At 39.2% G+C, this 15,863-nt stretch overlaps 1 protein-coding gene across 1 annotated transcript in view; it reads left to right on the forward strand.

Moving 5' to 3' along the window:
* LOC126094447 (putative helicase MOV-10) overlaps positions 1-15,863 on the forward strand; it is a 354,346-nt gene that overhangs the window by 213,245 nt on the left and 125,238 nt on the right. The window contains exon 11 of the mRNA XM_049908819.1: positions 13,453-13,603. Within this exon, the coding sequence (XP_049764776.1) occupies positions 13,453-13,603 (151 nt within the window). The remainder of the gene's footprint in view (positions 1-13,452; positions 13,604-15,863) is intronic.

A 15,863-nucleotide genomic window follows, 5' to 3' on the forward strand; every position in this document is an offset into this window, starting at 1 on the left:
ACAGTGGTACGGAGGAATTCTGAGAACAGTTTTCCCTGCATTCTTCGCCATTTCATCTATTGTGTATTCGTTGTGCGCTGTTCTATGATTTTTAACTATATCTAAAAGTTCTTTCTTCAACATACTGTCTTCGAAATCGATGTTTTTAGATTTTAGCCACTCTGATATTTTGTGGTTATTGGAATTCGCATTGGGAACTTTTTCTTTTGTCCGAGAATGGTACGGCGCGTTATCAAGAACAATAACCGCATTTTCCTGAAGCCGAGGAAGAACACCTTGAAACCACTTCTCGAAGGTTTCAGCGCACATCTCCTCATGATAATCTCCACTTTTCATAGATTCGAAAGTCCACACACATCCTTCAACGAACCCTGCTTTGCTGCCAATGTGTGCGATAATCAGATGTTTCCCTTTACCTAATGGGCTCTTGCTTCCGGTGGATAATCCAGACAGAAACGCTTGTTTTGAGGAATTTATAGTGTCATCTACCCAGACGTAACTTCGGGTATGTCCTGCGTTCACCCACGTCTCGTCCAAATAGTGAATGGGTCTGCCTTCATCTCTCAACCGTTTAATGGTTCGAAGATAACGCCGCCTCCATAAAATCATGTCATCCCTGTCTATAAGCATGCTATCGCGCCCACGCCGGACATATTTGAAATTCATTTCTCTCAATAACTTATAAAATATAGTTCTCCGAAAATTGGCCAGATCTGCATCTACGTTCACGACTGTAAGCACTTTGTCAATTGTTGGCAATTCGTTACGGAAAAAAAATCGTGTGCTTTCCTTCGTATCGCATTTCTATCGAAGTCATCAACACTTTCAGAAAGTTTCTGTCGTAGTTTTCCTTTCTTGGGAGACTTCAAAAAGTGTGTGGCCTTGTACTCACTCATCACACGATACATTGAAGAATGTCGAACACCTGTAGCTGCAACTGTTTTCGAAACAATGTAACTCATCGACTGCTCTGGATGTAACGGTTCCGTTTTATACACATTAAGCACCATGTGCTTCTCAGAAGAACTTAATGATTTCTTCTTTGCTCACTTGTTTGGTGGACTCAGAACTGACACATCGACCTCGTTCGCTGAATCCGTGGATGACATAATGAGGACAGCCATATGTGATGCTAATGAAATAAGTGAATATATAAAATAAGAAACCATGCGATGCTACTGGATACGCACATAAACAGTGAATGCTCAGCGTGGCTAAAAACACATATACGTACTCTAATAATCACCAACTAGTCTTTCAAGTGTCTTTACAGATGAACTTAAGATGTCCTGAAATCGCCGCTGTACAACATCCACTAACGGCCACACTGACTGAGCGCCGCGCCTGTGAACCGCACAATGCATCGCTCATAAAGGACAAACGGTTCCACCCATCGCATTCGAACAAACTACAAAATTAAATTCAAACCTTTATGTAACTTTTCTCGCTTACACCCCCACAAAAAATTCAAAGGGGAAAAGTTTGTCGTTTACTATATTTCGGATGATGATTTGGTAAAAGTTCTGCATCAGACGTGAGATTTTAATTTATTACTTCACTATTACTGACTCTATTGGGCAGAAAATTTGCAGACGTCATCAACATATAGCACTGAAGGCAATTATGTGATAAATATAGAGTAACGCGAAAAAACAACTTTTCCTGAAAGCTTAAATATTTCTCTTTGTCAGTGACAATAAATTTTAATGTAATGTAAAAAAAGGTGTCGGAAGGTAGTTCTCGGATCACTTTATCATGTTCAGGTGCCAAATTATAGAAAACACGACTTTCATTTTTTTAATTTCTGTCGCCCCTTCCTTGTACACCCCTCGACGGCAGCACTGTGGTCACGCGCCTTGCCGTGTTTACAGTACGTCTCTTGTTTCGGTGAATGGAGTTTAGGAATAGTTTTGGCCTTTTGAATGTGTTAATCAGTAGTACTGGAATTTTGCCTCTTGAAGATAATGACTGGTAAGCCACTTGGTCTACCTGTAGTATTACAATTCTACAAGTGAATACTCTTTTTGACACATAAATTTGTATATGTCATTCTTATGAGTCTTTTGCTTCTCTTTCATTTTGTGCACTCATAAAGGTGGTAACTTGCACTTTTTGTATGTAATTACACTGATTAATGCCGTAAAATTTCCACCATGATTAATTACTATTGAAATATATGTATTTATAAAAGCAAAGTTATTTCCTTGTAGATAAATACTAGAACTATCGTATGCTGATGAGTTTTTAAGCATGTCAGTAGTGTACTGGCTGCAAATTAATAATAATGTCCATGAATTGAATAATAGACATGATAGATAAGTAGCCCTTGGTGCACATGTGCACCACAGTGGACAGCTGTTAATGTCTCTTCTTTGGCATTTTCAATCAGTCCTGAGACTGCAAATGCATGCAGTCCACTTCAGGGGACACTCCCTACTGGTGCTACAGCCTCTGTGCATATGCAGCCTCAGGACTGATTGAAAATGCCAATTAAGGGACCATTAACAGCCGTCCACTGCAGTGCACATGTACACCACAGGATAAAATGGAGTGTGGCTTCATAACTATCCATGTATGGCACTTGAGGAGTATAGTCTGTTGTTACATAATTGACTGCTGTAAGTATATTTTTTATCTCCTGTTAATTTTCAATCAAATTGCATAATTAGTCATCCTAAACTGTCCTCCAAGCAGAGGCTCAAAATTTTCTTTTCGTAGCTGTGTTTACATTTTGTTCAGTTCACATGTTTCAGTCTGTAGCTTGTAACTCCCATACTGTATGATACAAAAATCCACAATTCTTAGTGATCTGTGTGTGCTGCCATGGAATACTGTAACCATTATAATGACATTCAGGGGGCACACACTACTGCTCGCTTGTGACACACAGAGAGGGGAGACAGACCGACACTGTGACAGCTAGTATGTTGGAGTCTGGCATGATCCCATCAGAGGTTGTGCCCGAGGATCAGTGCCATCTGAGTAGTAGTGCCACAATCGTTGACAGTAATGTTGACCCACCTACTCGGTCTCCATGGCAATGTTGGGTGGTTCTACAACAGTTGGCTGTATTTATTACTTGATAAAATGGATTAATATGATATGTTAAATATAAAAAATGGTCCATTATTTGGAGAGCACATGTCTGCAGACTGGTCGGGTCGAAAATTTTCTTTGTCCGGGGACTGCGTGTTAGTGTTGTTATAATCATTTTATCGTAACTTCTTCGACCTTCAAGACATTCAAAACAGAAGCCACCAAAGTGGTTGGTTTTTAATTGGTCTGTATAAAAGAATACTGCACTTTTCATAAATTTTTTGTATATAAAAAATTTTACTTTTTTTCATCAAGATGTACTTTATTTATGAGGGACTCCACAGTTTTTTATGGTATTGCAACTACAAGCAACATTTTTAGACTGTTCTGGTTTTTTTAAAAAAATTGCTTGGATTTCCATAGCATTTTTTTTTTCAAAGATAAAGTAAAACATATATCAAGTGAATATGTAGACATAGACGTATACACTTGCATAATGAGACAGTTCTTTCCATTTTTACTGACCATGAAGATGGAAAACTATAAATACTTCTAAACAGTTATTTTCATATAATTTTATAAAGTCAATGAGCTTTGACATTTTTTTAGTACATACTTAATGTAGTTTCCTACCTAGTGTGTTTTCGGACACAAGAGAACACGTCGAAAAATATTCATCATGTTTTGAGTCTTTGCTGTAGTGCAGGAAAGATGATGCAACGTGTTCTCTAATTTGTTTTGGAATAATGCACAGTATAAATAATTGCATTTGGAAAAGACAGACATCCACCAATATGTTTTTATCCAGCAAACACCTACAGTTTGGTTAATCATTGTGAATTAATTACTACTGTACTTGTGATGTGATGTGATTAGGACACGAATCTGGACCTTCATGCATTATTGAGCAGTATTCTACCAAAAGAGCAGTCTTAGGTTCTTAGTATGGTATACAGTAGCGATCTGTAAAGTTAGTGAGTATTGGAGAAGGAAAACTTCAATGGATAGCCAAATTTTGAATCCATAAAATTACCTGAGCTCAGACACATTGTTACAGGATGTATGTTTCGTTAAGGAGCCTCACTTGCTCAATATTTATTGCAGAATACTTAGTGCAAAAAAGTAGAGCTCTGCATTCTGGTCCTAGACAGGCCAATTGGGCCGAACTGACCACCATGTCGTTCTCTGCCAGTAGCATCATCAGATGTCGTATGGAGTATCATTGCTCAGCAACCTTCTCTTCCAGTCGTCATCAGGTTTATTCATCTCGGAACTGCTACTAATCTGTCTAGTAGCTCCTCAGTTGACCTTGCAAGGCTGAGTGAATCCCACACCAAACCACCCACCAAGGAAAAATGCCTGGCAGTATCAGGAATTAAGCCCAGGTCCTCTGCGTGGCAGTTAGCCATGTTGAGCACTCAGCTACTGAGGCAGACACTCAGTACCGAGTTTTGCACAATAATATTGACCAGCTGAGAGGGCTATTGACCGTTTGTGTAATATATTAAAGGAGACTACAGAGTTATAAAATAATGATAGCCACTCAATATAATGTGCCATATATGGTACCATGTAAGGGTGATAATGTGCAATTCACAGCAGTTCCTGCTGAGACTTCATGATTTGAGCATATTCGAACAAATGATATTGTGACACCATATGAATATGAATTCATCAGGAAAGGCAAATGAAAGGAATCATTTGATGAATTGCTTTCAGCAGAGTAGTTTGAGTATATATTTAATACATATTCAGTAATTATCTGTAGAAACATTTAACAAAAGTGCTTAATTGCAGGGAAATAACACTGCAACTGTGTATTAGTTTTTTCAGAAACTTGAATTATTTTTTCAGAAATATGTAACAGCAATACCTACCGATCCTCTACACTGTTATCTTTCTCTTTCGTTATTTATATACCTTCTTGTAGATATCTGTTTAAGGAGTTGGTCATTCTGCTTCACAGTATGTTCATTTCCTGCTTCACAGTATGTTTATTTTTTTATTTTTTTATTGTTCTGTGGGACCAAATTAAGGAGAAGTCTCCATGGTCATGGAACGAGTCAATACATGAAATTATAACACGATATTAGAAACAGATAAAATGAAATATAAAAAAACCATATTCAGGTGACAAGTCGTAAGTTTAAATGAAGACAATCAACAATGTAACATTGGAATTTGCTTAATTTTTTAGCTCTTCCAGGAGCTCCTCGACAGAATAGAAGCAATGAGCCATGAGGAAACTCTTCAGTTTAGACTTAAAAGAGTTTGGGCTACTGCTAAGATTTTTGAGTTCTTGTGGTAGCTTATTGAAAATGGATACAGCAGAATACTGCACTCCTTTCTGCACAAGAGTCAAGGAAGTGCATTCTACATGCAGATTTGATTTCTGCCTAGTATTAACTGAGTGAAAGCTGCTAACTCTTGGGAATAGGCTAATATTGCTAACAACAAATGACATTAAAGAAAATATATACTGTGAGGGCAATGTCAGAATTCCCAGATTTTTGAATAGGGGTCGACAAGAGGTTCTCGAACTTACACCACATATAGCTCGAACAGCCCGTTTTTGAGCCAAAAATACCCTTTTTGAATCAGAAGAATTACCCCAAAAAATAATACCATACGACATAAGCGTATGAAAATATGCGAAGTAGACTACTTTTCGTGTTGAAGTGTCACTTATTTCAGATACTGTTCTAATGGTAAATAAAGCAGCATTTAGCTTCTGAACAAGATCCTGGACATGGGCTTTCCACGACAGCTTACTATCTATCCGAACGCCTAGGAATTTGAACTGTTCATCTCGCTTATAATATGCCCATTCTGTCTGATCAAAATATCGGTTCTTGTTGAATTGTGAGTTAGAAACTGTAAAAACTGAGTCTTACTGTGATATAGCATCAAATTATTTTCCACAAGCCACGAACTTATTTCATGAACTACATTATTTGTTACTGTTTCAATATTACACACAAGATCCTTCACTATCAAGCTGGTATCATCAGCAAACAGAAATTATCTATCCGAACGCCTAGGAATTTGAACTGTTCATCTCGCTTATAATATGCCCATTCTGTCTGATCAAAATATCGGTTCTTGTTGAATTGTGAGTTAGAAACTGTAAAAACTGAGTCTTACTGTGATATAGCATCAAATTATTTTCCACAAGCCACGAACTTATTTCATGAACTACATTATTTGTTACTGTTTCAATATTACACACAAGATCCTTCACTATCAAGCTGGTATCATCAGCAAACAGAAATATTTTTGAATCACCTGCAATACTAGAAGGCATATCATTTATATAAATAAGAAACAGCAGTGGCCCCAGCACCGACCCTTGGGGAACGCTCCACTTAACAGTGCCCCATTGGGACTGAACATCACTACCACTCTCAATATTGCGGAGAATTACCCTCTGCTTTCTGTTCTTAAAGTAAGAGGCGAACCAATTGTAAGCTACTCCCCTTACTCCATAATGGTCCAACTTCTGCAGTAATATTTTGTGGTCAACACAGTCAAAAGCCTTCGTTAAATCAAAGAAAACACCTAGCGTTCGCAACCTTTTATTTAATCCATCCAAAACCTCACAGAGAAAAGAGAATATAGCATTTTCAGTTGTTAAACCATTTCTAAAACCAAACTGAACATTTGACAGCAAATTATGTGAATTTAAATGCTCCAGTAACCTTGTATATACAACCTTCTCGATAACTTTAGCAAACACCGATGGCATAGAAATAGGTCTAAAATTGTCAACATTATCAATGTCTCCCTTTTTATAAAGTGGCTTCACTACCGAGTATTTTAATCGGTCAGGAAACCGACCACTCCTAAAGGAAAAGTTACAGATATGGCTAAGTACTGGGCTAACATACATAGAACAATACTTCAGTATTCTGCTAGATACCCCATCATATCCATGAGAGTTCTTGTCTTTAGCGATTTAATTATTAACTCAATCTCCCTCTTGTCAGTATCATGGAGGAGCATTTCAGGTAACAGTCTCGGAACACTTTTTTCTAAGAGCGCTATATGATTCCCTGTTGGGACTAGGTTTCTATTTAGTTCACCTGCTATATTCAGAAAGTGATTATTTAATACTGTACATATATGCGACTTATCAGTAACACGGACATTCCCACTACGCACTGATTCTATATCCTCGACCTGTCTCTGCAGACCAGCAACTTCCTTTACGACTGACCATATGGTTTTAATTTTATCCTGAGACTTAGCTATTCTATCTGATTACCACATACTTTTTGCCTTCCTAATAACATTTTTAAGCACCTTACAATACTGTTTGTAATGGGCTGCTGCATTTAGATTTTGACTATTTCTAACGTTTTGATATAATTGCCACTTTGTTCTACAAGATATTCTTATCCCTCTAGTCAGCCACCCAGGCTGCCTGTTTGTGCTAGTACCCTGTTTTAAACGTTGTAACGGAAAGCAACTTTCAAAGAGCATGAGAAAAGTCTTGAGAAAAGCATTATATTTATCGTCTACTGTATCAGCGCTATAAACATCTTGCCACTCTTGTTCCTTTATAAGGTTTACAAAGGTCTCTACAGCAACCGGATCAGCTTTCCTGAACAGCTGATGACTATATTTAACACGTGTTGCAGCATAAAAATCTTTTAAAGTTAAAATTTGCGCATCATGATCTGAAAGGCCATTCACCTTTTTGCTAACAGAATGCCCTTGTAGTAATGAGGAATGAACAAAAATGTTGTCTATGGTTGTTCTACTGTTCCCTTGCACTCTCGTTGGAAAGAATACGGTTTGCATAAGATTATATGAATTAAAGAGGTCTACAGCATCCTCTTCCTTGCACAATCACTTATACAATTAATATTGAAGTCACCACATATAACTAACTTTTTGTATTTCCTATAAAGTGAACCAAGAACCTCCTCTAGCTTTAGCAAAAATGCTGTGAAATCGGAGTCTGGGGATCTATAAATAACAACAGTTACAAGTTTAGCTCCTTTAAATTTAACCACACCTGCACAACATTCAAACACCTTTTCAGTACAGTACTTTGAAACATCAATTGACTCAAATGTGATGCCGTTTTTCACATACATGGCTACTCCCCCACACCGCAAAGAGCTCCTCAAAAAGCAACCAGCCAACCTGTACCCTGGTAAAGGAAACCTCTGAATTATCTCCTTATTTAAGAAGTGTTCAGATATACCAATAATTTCAGAGTCAACATCTATAAGCAGTTCACTAACTTTATCTCTAATACCTCGTATATTTTGATGAAATATACTAATTCCCTCATTACTCGGATACCTAAGCTTTGTCAAAAGTGATTCCCTTGTTAGAGAGACTTCCCTTAAGCAGGAATACCTATCAGCTGACTTCAATCTAAAAAAGGTGCAGCTCTAACACACACTACTGCAGGAATTTTCCCATGAGTGATCCCACCAACCCCACCTATGCTGTCACCTATAAACTTTGCCAACCTCCCCTTCCCATACCTGTTGAGGTGCAGGCCGTGTCTAGTGAAACCCGTCCTGCTGATAGACTCCACCGACACCACTGAAATGTGACGCATGCTTTCTGTCATCAGCGCACCCCCAAGTCTCATGTTATTACGCTTGACGGCTGTATTAAGATGAGGCCGATCGTGACGCTGAAACAGTTCCACGAAATGCACATTCGTATTGCCAGTCTGAGTGGCTATCTTTTCCAGGTCACCATCTATGTTATACTCCCCATCCCTATCAATACTATTACCAGCCCCACCCACAATCACTACCTGATCCTCTTTAGTAAAATCCCTACATAACCCCCCTATGTTAACAGTCACCTGAGCCAACCCTGCATTAGGCTTCACAATGCTGGTGACCTGGTACTCACTCCCCAGCACTTCCTGCAAGTGCTGGCCTACAGCTCTGCCATGAGAACTACCTAACAGCAGAACCTTCTTCTTCCTCTTCGACTTTGCAACTGTTCTAGGCACAGTAACTACTGAGGTCTGCTGCATACTTCCTACATCTACAGCTACTAGAGATTCCTCTCCACTAGACCCTGACAATTGGTCATATCTATTGTAAACACCAATAGTAAAACTATCTGAAAATATTCTTCTCCTAGCAGATCTCTTGCCAACAGCCAGCTCCCATTCCCGAACCCCCTTCTCCCTCCTCATCCTATCTAGCTCCTCCTGTGCATTTTTCAACTGCACCTGAAGGGCACAGATCTTATGCTCCTGCTCCTCTATCAATTTACTCTTGCTACATAACCTGCAGTTCCAGGAGAGGATCTCACCAGAATGCCCACTGGCTTCCCCACTGCATTCTCCCCAGTGAAAATACTTCGAACAAGTCTCACACCGCAATCCACTACTCACGAACCTACGGCAAAGCCCACACTTCTCACTCATGGTAAAATTTTGCTTTTTCTAAGTTCCGCTACTACAATAAGAAGATGCTAAAAACCTGACTACAATAATCACAAACTTACTCTACAAGGGAAGTAACTACTATTATTAACAGTATTAATAAACAACAAATGTGAATATAACAAAAGACTAATACAGAAAGAGAATGTTCATTTCCTTGTGAAGCTTGTTGTAAATAATCCATTACAGTTGAAAAGGAACAATGAAGTACATAATGACATTCATTACTCTGTAACACCCCACCAATTGCTTGTCTGGATTTTGCGTGTATTCGCCCCTAACAAACAACTTACAGAAAAATTGGGAGTGGACATGTTCGCAAAAATGGATAACGCTAGATTTAAATGTCCCTCTGTCACCCCTAATTAATCTGTGGTGGTAGTGCTCACACCTATTTGAACTCTAAACATGAACCATAACGAACACTTAGGGTGTTCAATGACATGAGACAATTACACAGAAATAAAAATGAAACAAAAGGTTGAATTCAGGATCAATTACTGAAAGTAAAAGCTCTGCTGAATCACAATAAATTTTATTACAACCTTCAGATCAACGCTGAATAAAACACAATGAACAATTTACAAATTACCCTCTTAACTGGCATTGGCAGTGAACTGTGACAAAATCATATAAGACGTGATCTCTTATAAACTGACTGACGTCGACACAAACGTGAAACACGAAGAACCACTACACCCCAAAGTGTCATGAAACCTCCATGGAAATAGCAATTGCACGAGACCCAACTATCTAATGTTACTCCTAACTGGCTGAAGCGGAAACGATCTCACCGTAATACTGCTGAGGTGGCTGCTATCTCAGGCGGGCGAAGGTGCGGCCATAAAGTACGGGTGCGGCGGCTCGGAAATTGCACTCATACAATACATGGACAACAGACTGCTGTCTGTAAACTTAGCAAATTTCGACAATCTTCCCATCAACAAAGAGCTGGCATGGCTAACATCCTTTCAGAATTAAAGCTTAAGACAGAAGACCACGACAGAGTGTTGAGCAGATTCGCTCTCCACCTCTTGTTTCTCCTACCAAGACTTTACCGAGCCAATAACATTGCTAGAAGCTCTCAAAATACCCAGCTTGCCATGCAAACCAATGTATGGCCTGGGAATTGAACTCTTTTCCACAATTCTTCCCTTTCCACAAAATTTCATGAGTAAACTCCGCCCAAGCCATCTGGGAAGATCCACAGCTGCAGGCAACAACAACTGTTCCAGAATTTACCTCTTAAGAGACCACTTGATAGTTCCCCCCACAAAATTCACTGTCGGAGCGAACATAGACTCCAGCTATGGAAATTTTGTTATTCGGGACTCCTGAACTGCCCCCCCCCCCCCCCCCCCCCCTTGAATTACTCTGATGTGTAAAATTAATGGAACTTAGGCGCCCGCGTGTCCTGCAAGTTACTGCTCTGTTAAGTAAACACTTGAGTTCTTGCACCTGGAGACACACCTGCCTGAAGGGCTGACGGCCACCGTTGTCTGGTTGCTAAATGGATTACAGGGTCTTCCCGGCCCTGGTCCATTCATAACGTCAGAGCCCCCATCTTTGGCTGCTGGCCGAGCTGCCCACCCCCTTAGCCATTGTGCAGATACTTTCCATGGGCATTTCAAACACTGTAATCTAGAGTGTTACTCCAACAGGCAGTAACTAATTATCTACAAATTGATTGTGCCGCTGTCAGTCGTTTTTTATTGACTTAAAGTGCTCGCAAAGTGATTATAGTTACGTAAAATGGACTCATGTATGGGGCAAGATGTTGCCACCTTACAATTCCACATTAAAAGTTGTTTTTAACAAAAAAGTACACAGTGCTTCAACAAAAATTTTGGGTCACTTATGCAGTCATATAAAATGTCTGCCAGATACCAAAGTGAAACTTGAAAACCAACTGAAAAAGTTTCAGCTTGGCAAGTCTTTCTATTCCATAGAAAAATTTCTAAAAAAAGGGAGAGAGAGAGAGAGAGACAGAGAGACCAGAACTGTGGAAAGTGAAATCCAGTCAGGATATGGACAGTATCTTTTCTGTGTACATAAGGTGTAACCAAGTGTACCAGTTCATTGAACGATCCAGCATTCAGCCATTAAAAGTTCCGACAGTCAGCTTGTTCTGGTGCAACTTCTCTTAACCAGCTAGTATGGCTGTGTGTAGAATACCTTCCAAGCCACTTTTTCACCCAGTACTGTTTCCTCTTGCTTTTCTTTTTGCAACATGTAGTGACTGCAGCCGCTTTACATGTGGGGTTACTTCATCAAGCGCCGACATGTTCGCTATGAAGGCAGAGTTCTAACTGACATGTCCCAGGCCACTTTTGCATAATATGTTGACAAAATATTGTTGCATAATAAATGTTGAACTTTTGAGGGCACCTTTCGGAACAAAAGCGTGTATGATGAAAACACAGTTTTTGTTTGGTATGTGTGTGTTTCGTTCTTTATTATTTTTTTATCTTTTTAAAATGTAGTATGTTGTCATTGTTAATGATTTTTGTGTTCGTGTACCTACGGAGAAGACTTGTATTATTTCTAAAGCAAAATCTGCCTGAGAAAATCATTAAATTACAAAGAGACATAATTGCTGGCTACTTATTATCTTCTGGAGGGATATTCTAAATACTGCCAATAGAAACATATAAAAGTAAGGTAAATTATCCGAGCTTTTGAAACTTTAGTCTCATACTCGGGCAGAAAATAGCAATAAATTTGGGAATGGTTGAAAAGGGGGGGTTGGGGGGAGGGGGTCTGTCACTCAGACGTGAGGATGAAAAAGACTCACCTGTTGTGGGGATGTCTTAACAATCCTCAACCTATCCCTCTTGTGTCCTCAAGGAAGGAATGAAAGTTTGAAAAGCTAGGATAGTTTTTTTATAGGTTTATATTTGGCTATGGGCTGAACTTAGATTATCTCCTCCTGAAGGTAAATACTCTCCAGCCACTGTCTACTTTTAATTTTATATTTTATGTTTGTACTTCCTGATTAAGTGATTTGTTTTTTTAGTTCTAATGGTCATTTTTAGCTCTAATTCTGTGCTTTCATTTAAATTCGTCTGAAGTGCCTTTGTTTGGTGTTCAACATTCTACAACTATCACTTATCAGGACATGATAGTTGTAAGGTTTACATCTAAAATTAATTTCCCCAACCCCACACTGAGACACAAGCCATAGTTCATCATTTGTTAGTCCTGCAGTAAATACTGGGGCATACCATAGAAATTCTTTCAACTCTTTGATGGAGTTTGTGCTGTCATTTAAGTTATTTAAAAGTTACAGTACCATTGAAAGTTGAGTTATGCGGTGCAAATTTTGATTGCCCATACACTCCCATTTTATTTTATATCATAGTAACATATATTGTTTTTATGATTACTCCACAGGAAACACGAATAATGGTGCTTTTTCTGAAACATTGAGCACATATTGACCCTTTTTAAAACGCTTTTTAAAGGCAGCTTATATTAAATTTTTACTAATTGTAGGGCAATTTACCATAACTTACATAGATGCCACCACTTTTAAGCATTCAAGATGTACATTCCAAATAAAGTATTTTTTGTGCATCTCAGACACACAAATTAAAGAAAAAAAATAGACTGAAAAATGTTTTAACTTGATGTCAGTGAACTGTGTAATCAGATTTGTTTTCTGCACATCTGTAAACAGACAAGAACAGCAGTGTTTGACATTATTGTGCTTGAAGTATCTTCCTTGAGTACAAGTGCAGAGTAGCTTATCAGGATTGCTCTGCATTTCATCACCTAAATCTTAGACACTTGTTTAAACTATATAGTTTGATAGGTGTACTGAGCAAAAAGATATTGCACTCTCTTATGTTTTAAGTTGTATTTTGTATAAACTGCTTTTATGTTAAAAATCACTCAAGTTAATTGAGCTTACTATTATTTTTTTACTTTTTTTGTCATGTATCTTACCACATGGAAGAAAGTTAAGAATTAAGTATATCCACTTTCAGATCCTGGTTCAATTATTTAATTGAAACAAATGAAGAACAGAAAACTGCAGTGTGCAATATTGTTTCTGGTTCTTTCTTTCCATCTCCATATGTAGTGTTTGGACCACCCGGCACAGGCAAAACTGTCACAATAGTAGAGAGCATACTACAGGTTGGTGACAATGTACTAATAAAAGTAACTGTTGAAATTCTTTGTATAATGTTTTACATTATTATAGCCAAGAGAGACACAAAACCAGCACCCACCACAGTAGAACAAATTTAAATGCCTTCTAGTTTCACAAATAATGAAGAAGATGAAAAAAATGTATGATGAAATAAAATAAATTATTCTGATGGTTTACCCTTCTGCTGCTACAGACATGCTCTTTGCCGTCCGAGCTGAGGCGGCACTTGTTATGACTGATTTACTGAAAGTGGAACAATGGATGATGTAATAAAAGAAATTACATCGAGTACAAGTGCAGAGTAACTCATCAGGATTGCTCTGCATTTCATCACCTAAATCTTAGACACTTGTTTAAACTTTCACTGCTGCAGACATGCTCTTTGCTTTCCATGCTGAAGCAGCTTTTGTTATGGCTGTACTGCTGAATCTGACTGTAAAGTTATCTGGATGTGATTAACTGGCCTAGGTGAACTCAGGTGACTCATCAGATGTTTTAGTGGCTGTTCTGCTGTAGCAGTTGTAGAATAATTCCAAGAAAGTATATACTCAGTAGCAAAGAAGTACTCCAATCATGCAATATTAGTTAGAGGCATCTGTAACCTACCGAGTATAGACTGGGGACCACATACTGAACAGCAGAAGTGTTGAACTGTTAACAGGCATACAAAGAGAATGAAAACTTTGCTAGTTTACAGAAGAATTCCTTTGACAAGCTAGATTGCACACACACACACACACACACACACACACACACACTTACAGGTGTTTAGCTGGTGTGGTCATGTCATGTAAAATCCTGTGCAATAAATGCAGCAGAGCTAGTATGTGGCATGACTTTTTTCACAAGTGGCCTTGCCTCTTATGGGATAAGATGAGCAAGCCTGTAACAGGACTGGAGTAGAATGTGTTCGGTGGCTGAATTGGGCCGAACTTGCATCTGGGCCTTCCACAGGGATATGACCCTTCTGGCAAGGATTTGGTGGGAGTGGAAGTGGCATATGATGAACTAGGATGTTATGTATGTTGTGTGGGCAGTGGAATACAGCTTTGGGGGGGTGGGTGGGAAGGATGTCCCTTATTTCTGGGAATGCTGACAGGCAATATGTTTCAGTTGCCCTAGTCCAGGGCGATATTGTGTGATGAGGTGAGCACTCTTTCGTGGTCAGTTCTGAAGGTTGTTGTGTGAGGATATGGCAAGGACAATATGTTTGTAGACTAGACTTTTTTTTTTTTTTGGTGGGTGGGTGGGGGGGGGGGGGGGGTCATAGGTGGGGAGTAGTGCCTGTTAGTAAAGGCCTTATGAGACCTTCAGCATCTGAGGCAAGGGAATTTTTACCACTGCAGATACACTGTCCACAGATGGGCGGGCTGTCTAGGAACGATGTGGAAGAAGTGACAGTGTCAAAACAGAGGTACAGTCAGTGGTTTGTCAGCGTAATAATGACAAATGTGTGGACAGAGGTATCAGGGAGGCAGAGCTCAACATCCAGGAAGGTGGCATGTTGGTTTGGCTAGGACCAGGGGAATTGGACAGGAGAAAAGGTGTTGAGGTTATGAAAGAATAAGAATAGGGTATCTTGGCCCTGAGTCTAGTTCATAAAGACATCATCAGTGAACCTGAAACAGAACAGGTCTTTTTCCTAAATGGCCCGTAAACAGGCTGACACAGAAGGGTGCCTGTGGTGGTCCATGGCTGTTCCACAGATTTCTTTACCTCAAAGGAGAGGCAGTTGTGTGTGACAATATAGATGGTAAGGTGTCTAAGGACTGAGGGTTTGGAGTTCAAAGGATGTTGGCAGCGGTAGTGTTTGATAGGAGCAAGCATCAGGGATATTGGTGTATACAACTTCTATCTGCTTCACTTTGTTCTCCTCATCTCAATGGGCCATTTTTCTGAATGTTGACCTCCACCTCTCTGATGACTCCAGCCACATTTCTGTCCATATTAAGCCCACTGAGTGCCAAGAGTACCTGCATTTTGACAGATGTTACCCCTTTCATACGAAAAAATTATTCCCATATACCTGGCCACCTGTGGATGGCATACCTGCTGTCATGAGAATTCCGTTGCCCAGTATGCTGGAGGTGCCACGAAAAGATAGATTGCTACTTACTGTAAAGAATACATGTCAAGTTGCAGACAGGCACTATTAAAAGACACTCATATATATCACATATAGCTTTCAGCCACAGCCTTCGTCAGTAAAGACACACACACACACACACACACACACACACACAC

This window comes from Schistocerca cancellata, chromosome 8, assembly GCF_023864275.1.
Source record: "Schistocerca cancellata isolate TAMUIC-IGC-003103 chromosome 8, iqSchCanc2.1, whole genome shotgun sequence".
Taxonomy (NCBI): domain Eukaryota; kingdom Metazoa; phylum Arthropoda; class Insecta; order Orthoptera; family Acrididae; genus Schistocerca; species Schistocerca cancellata.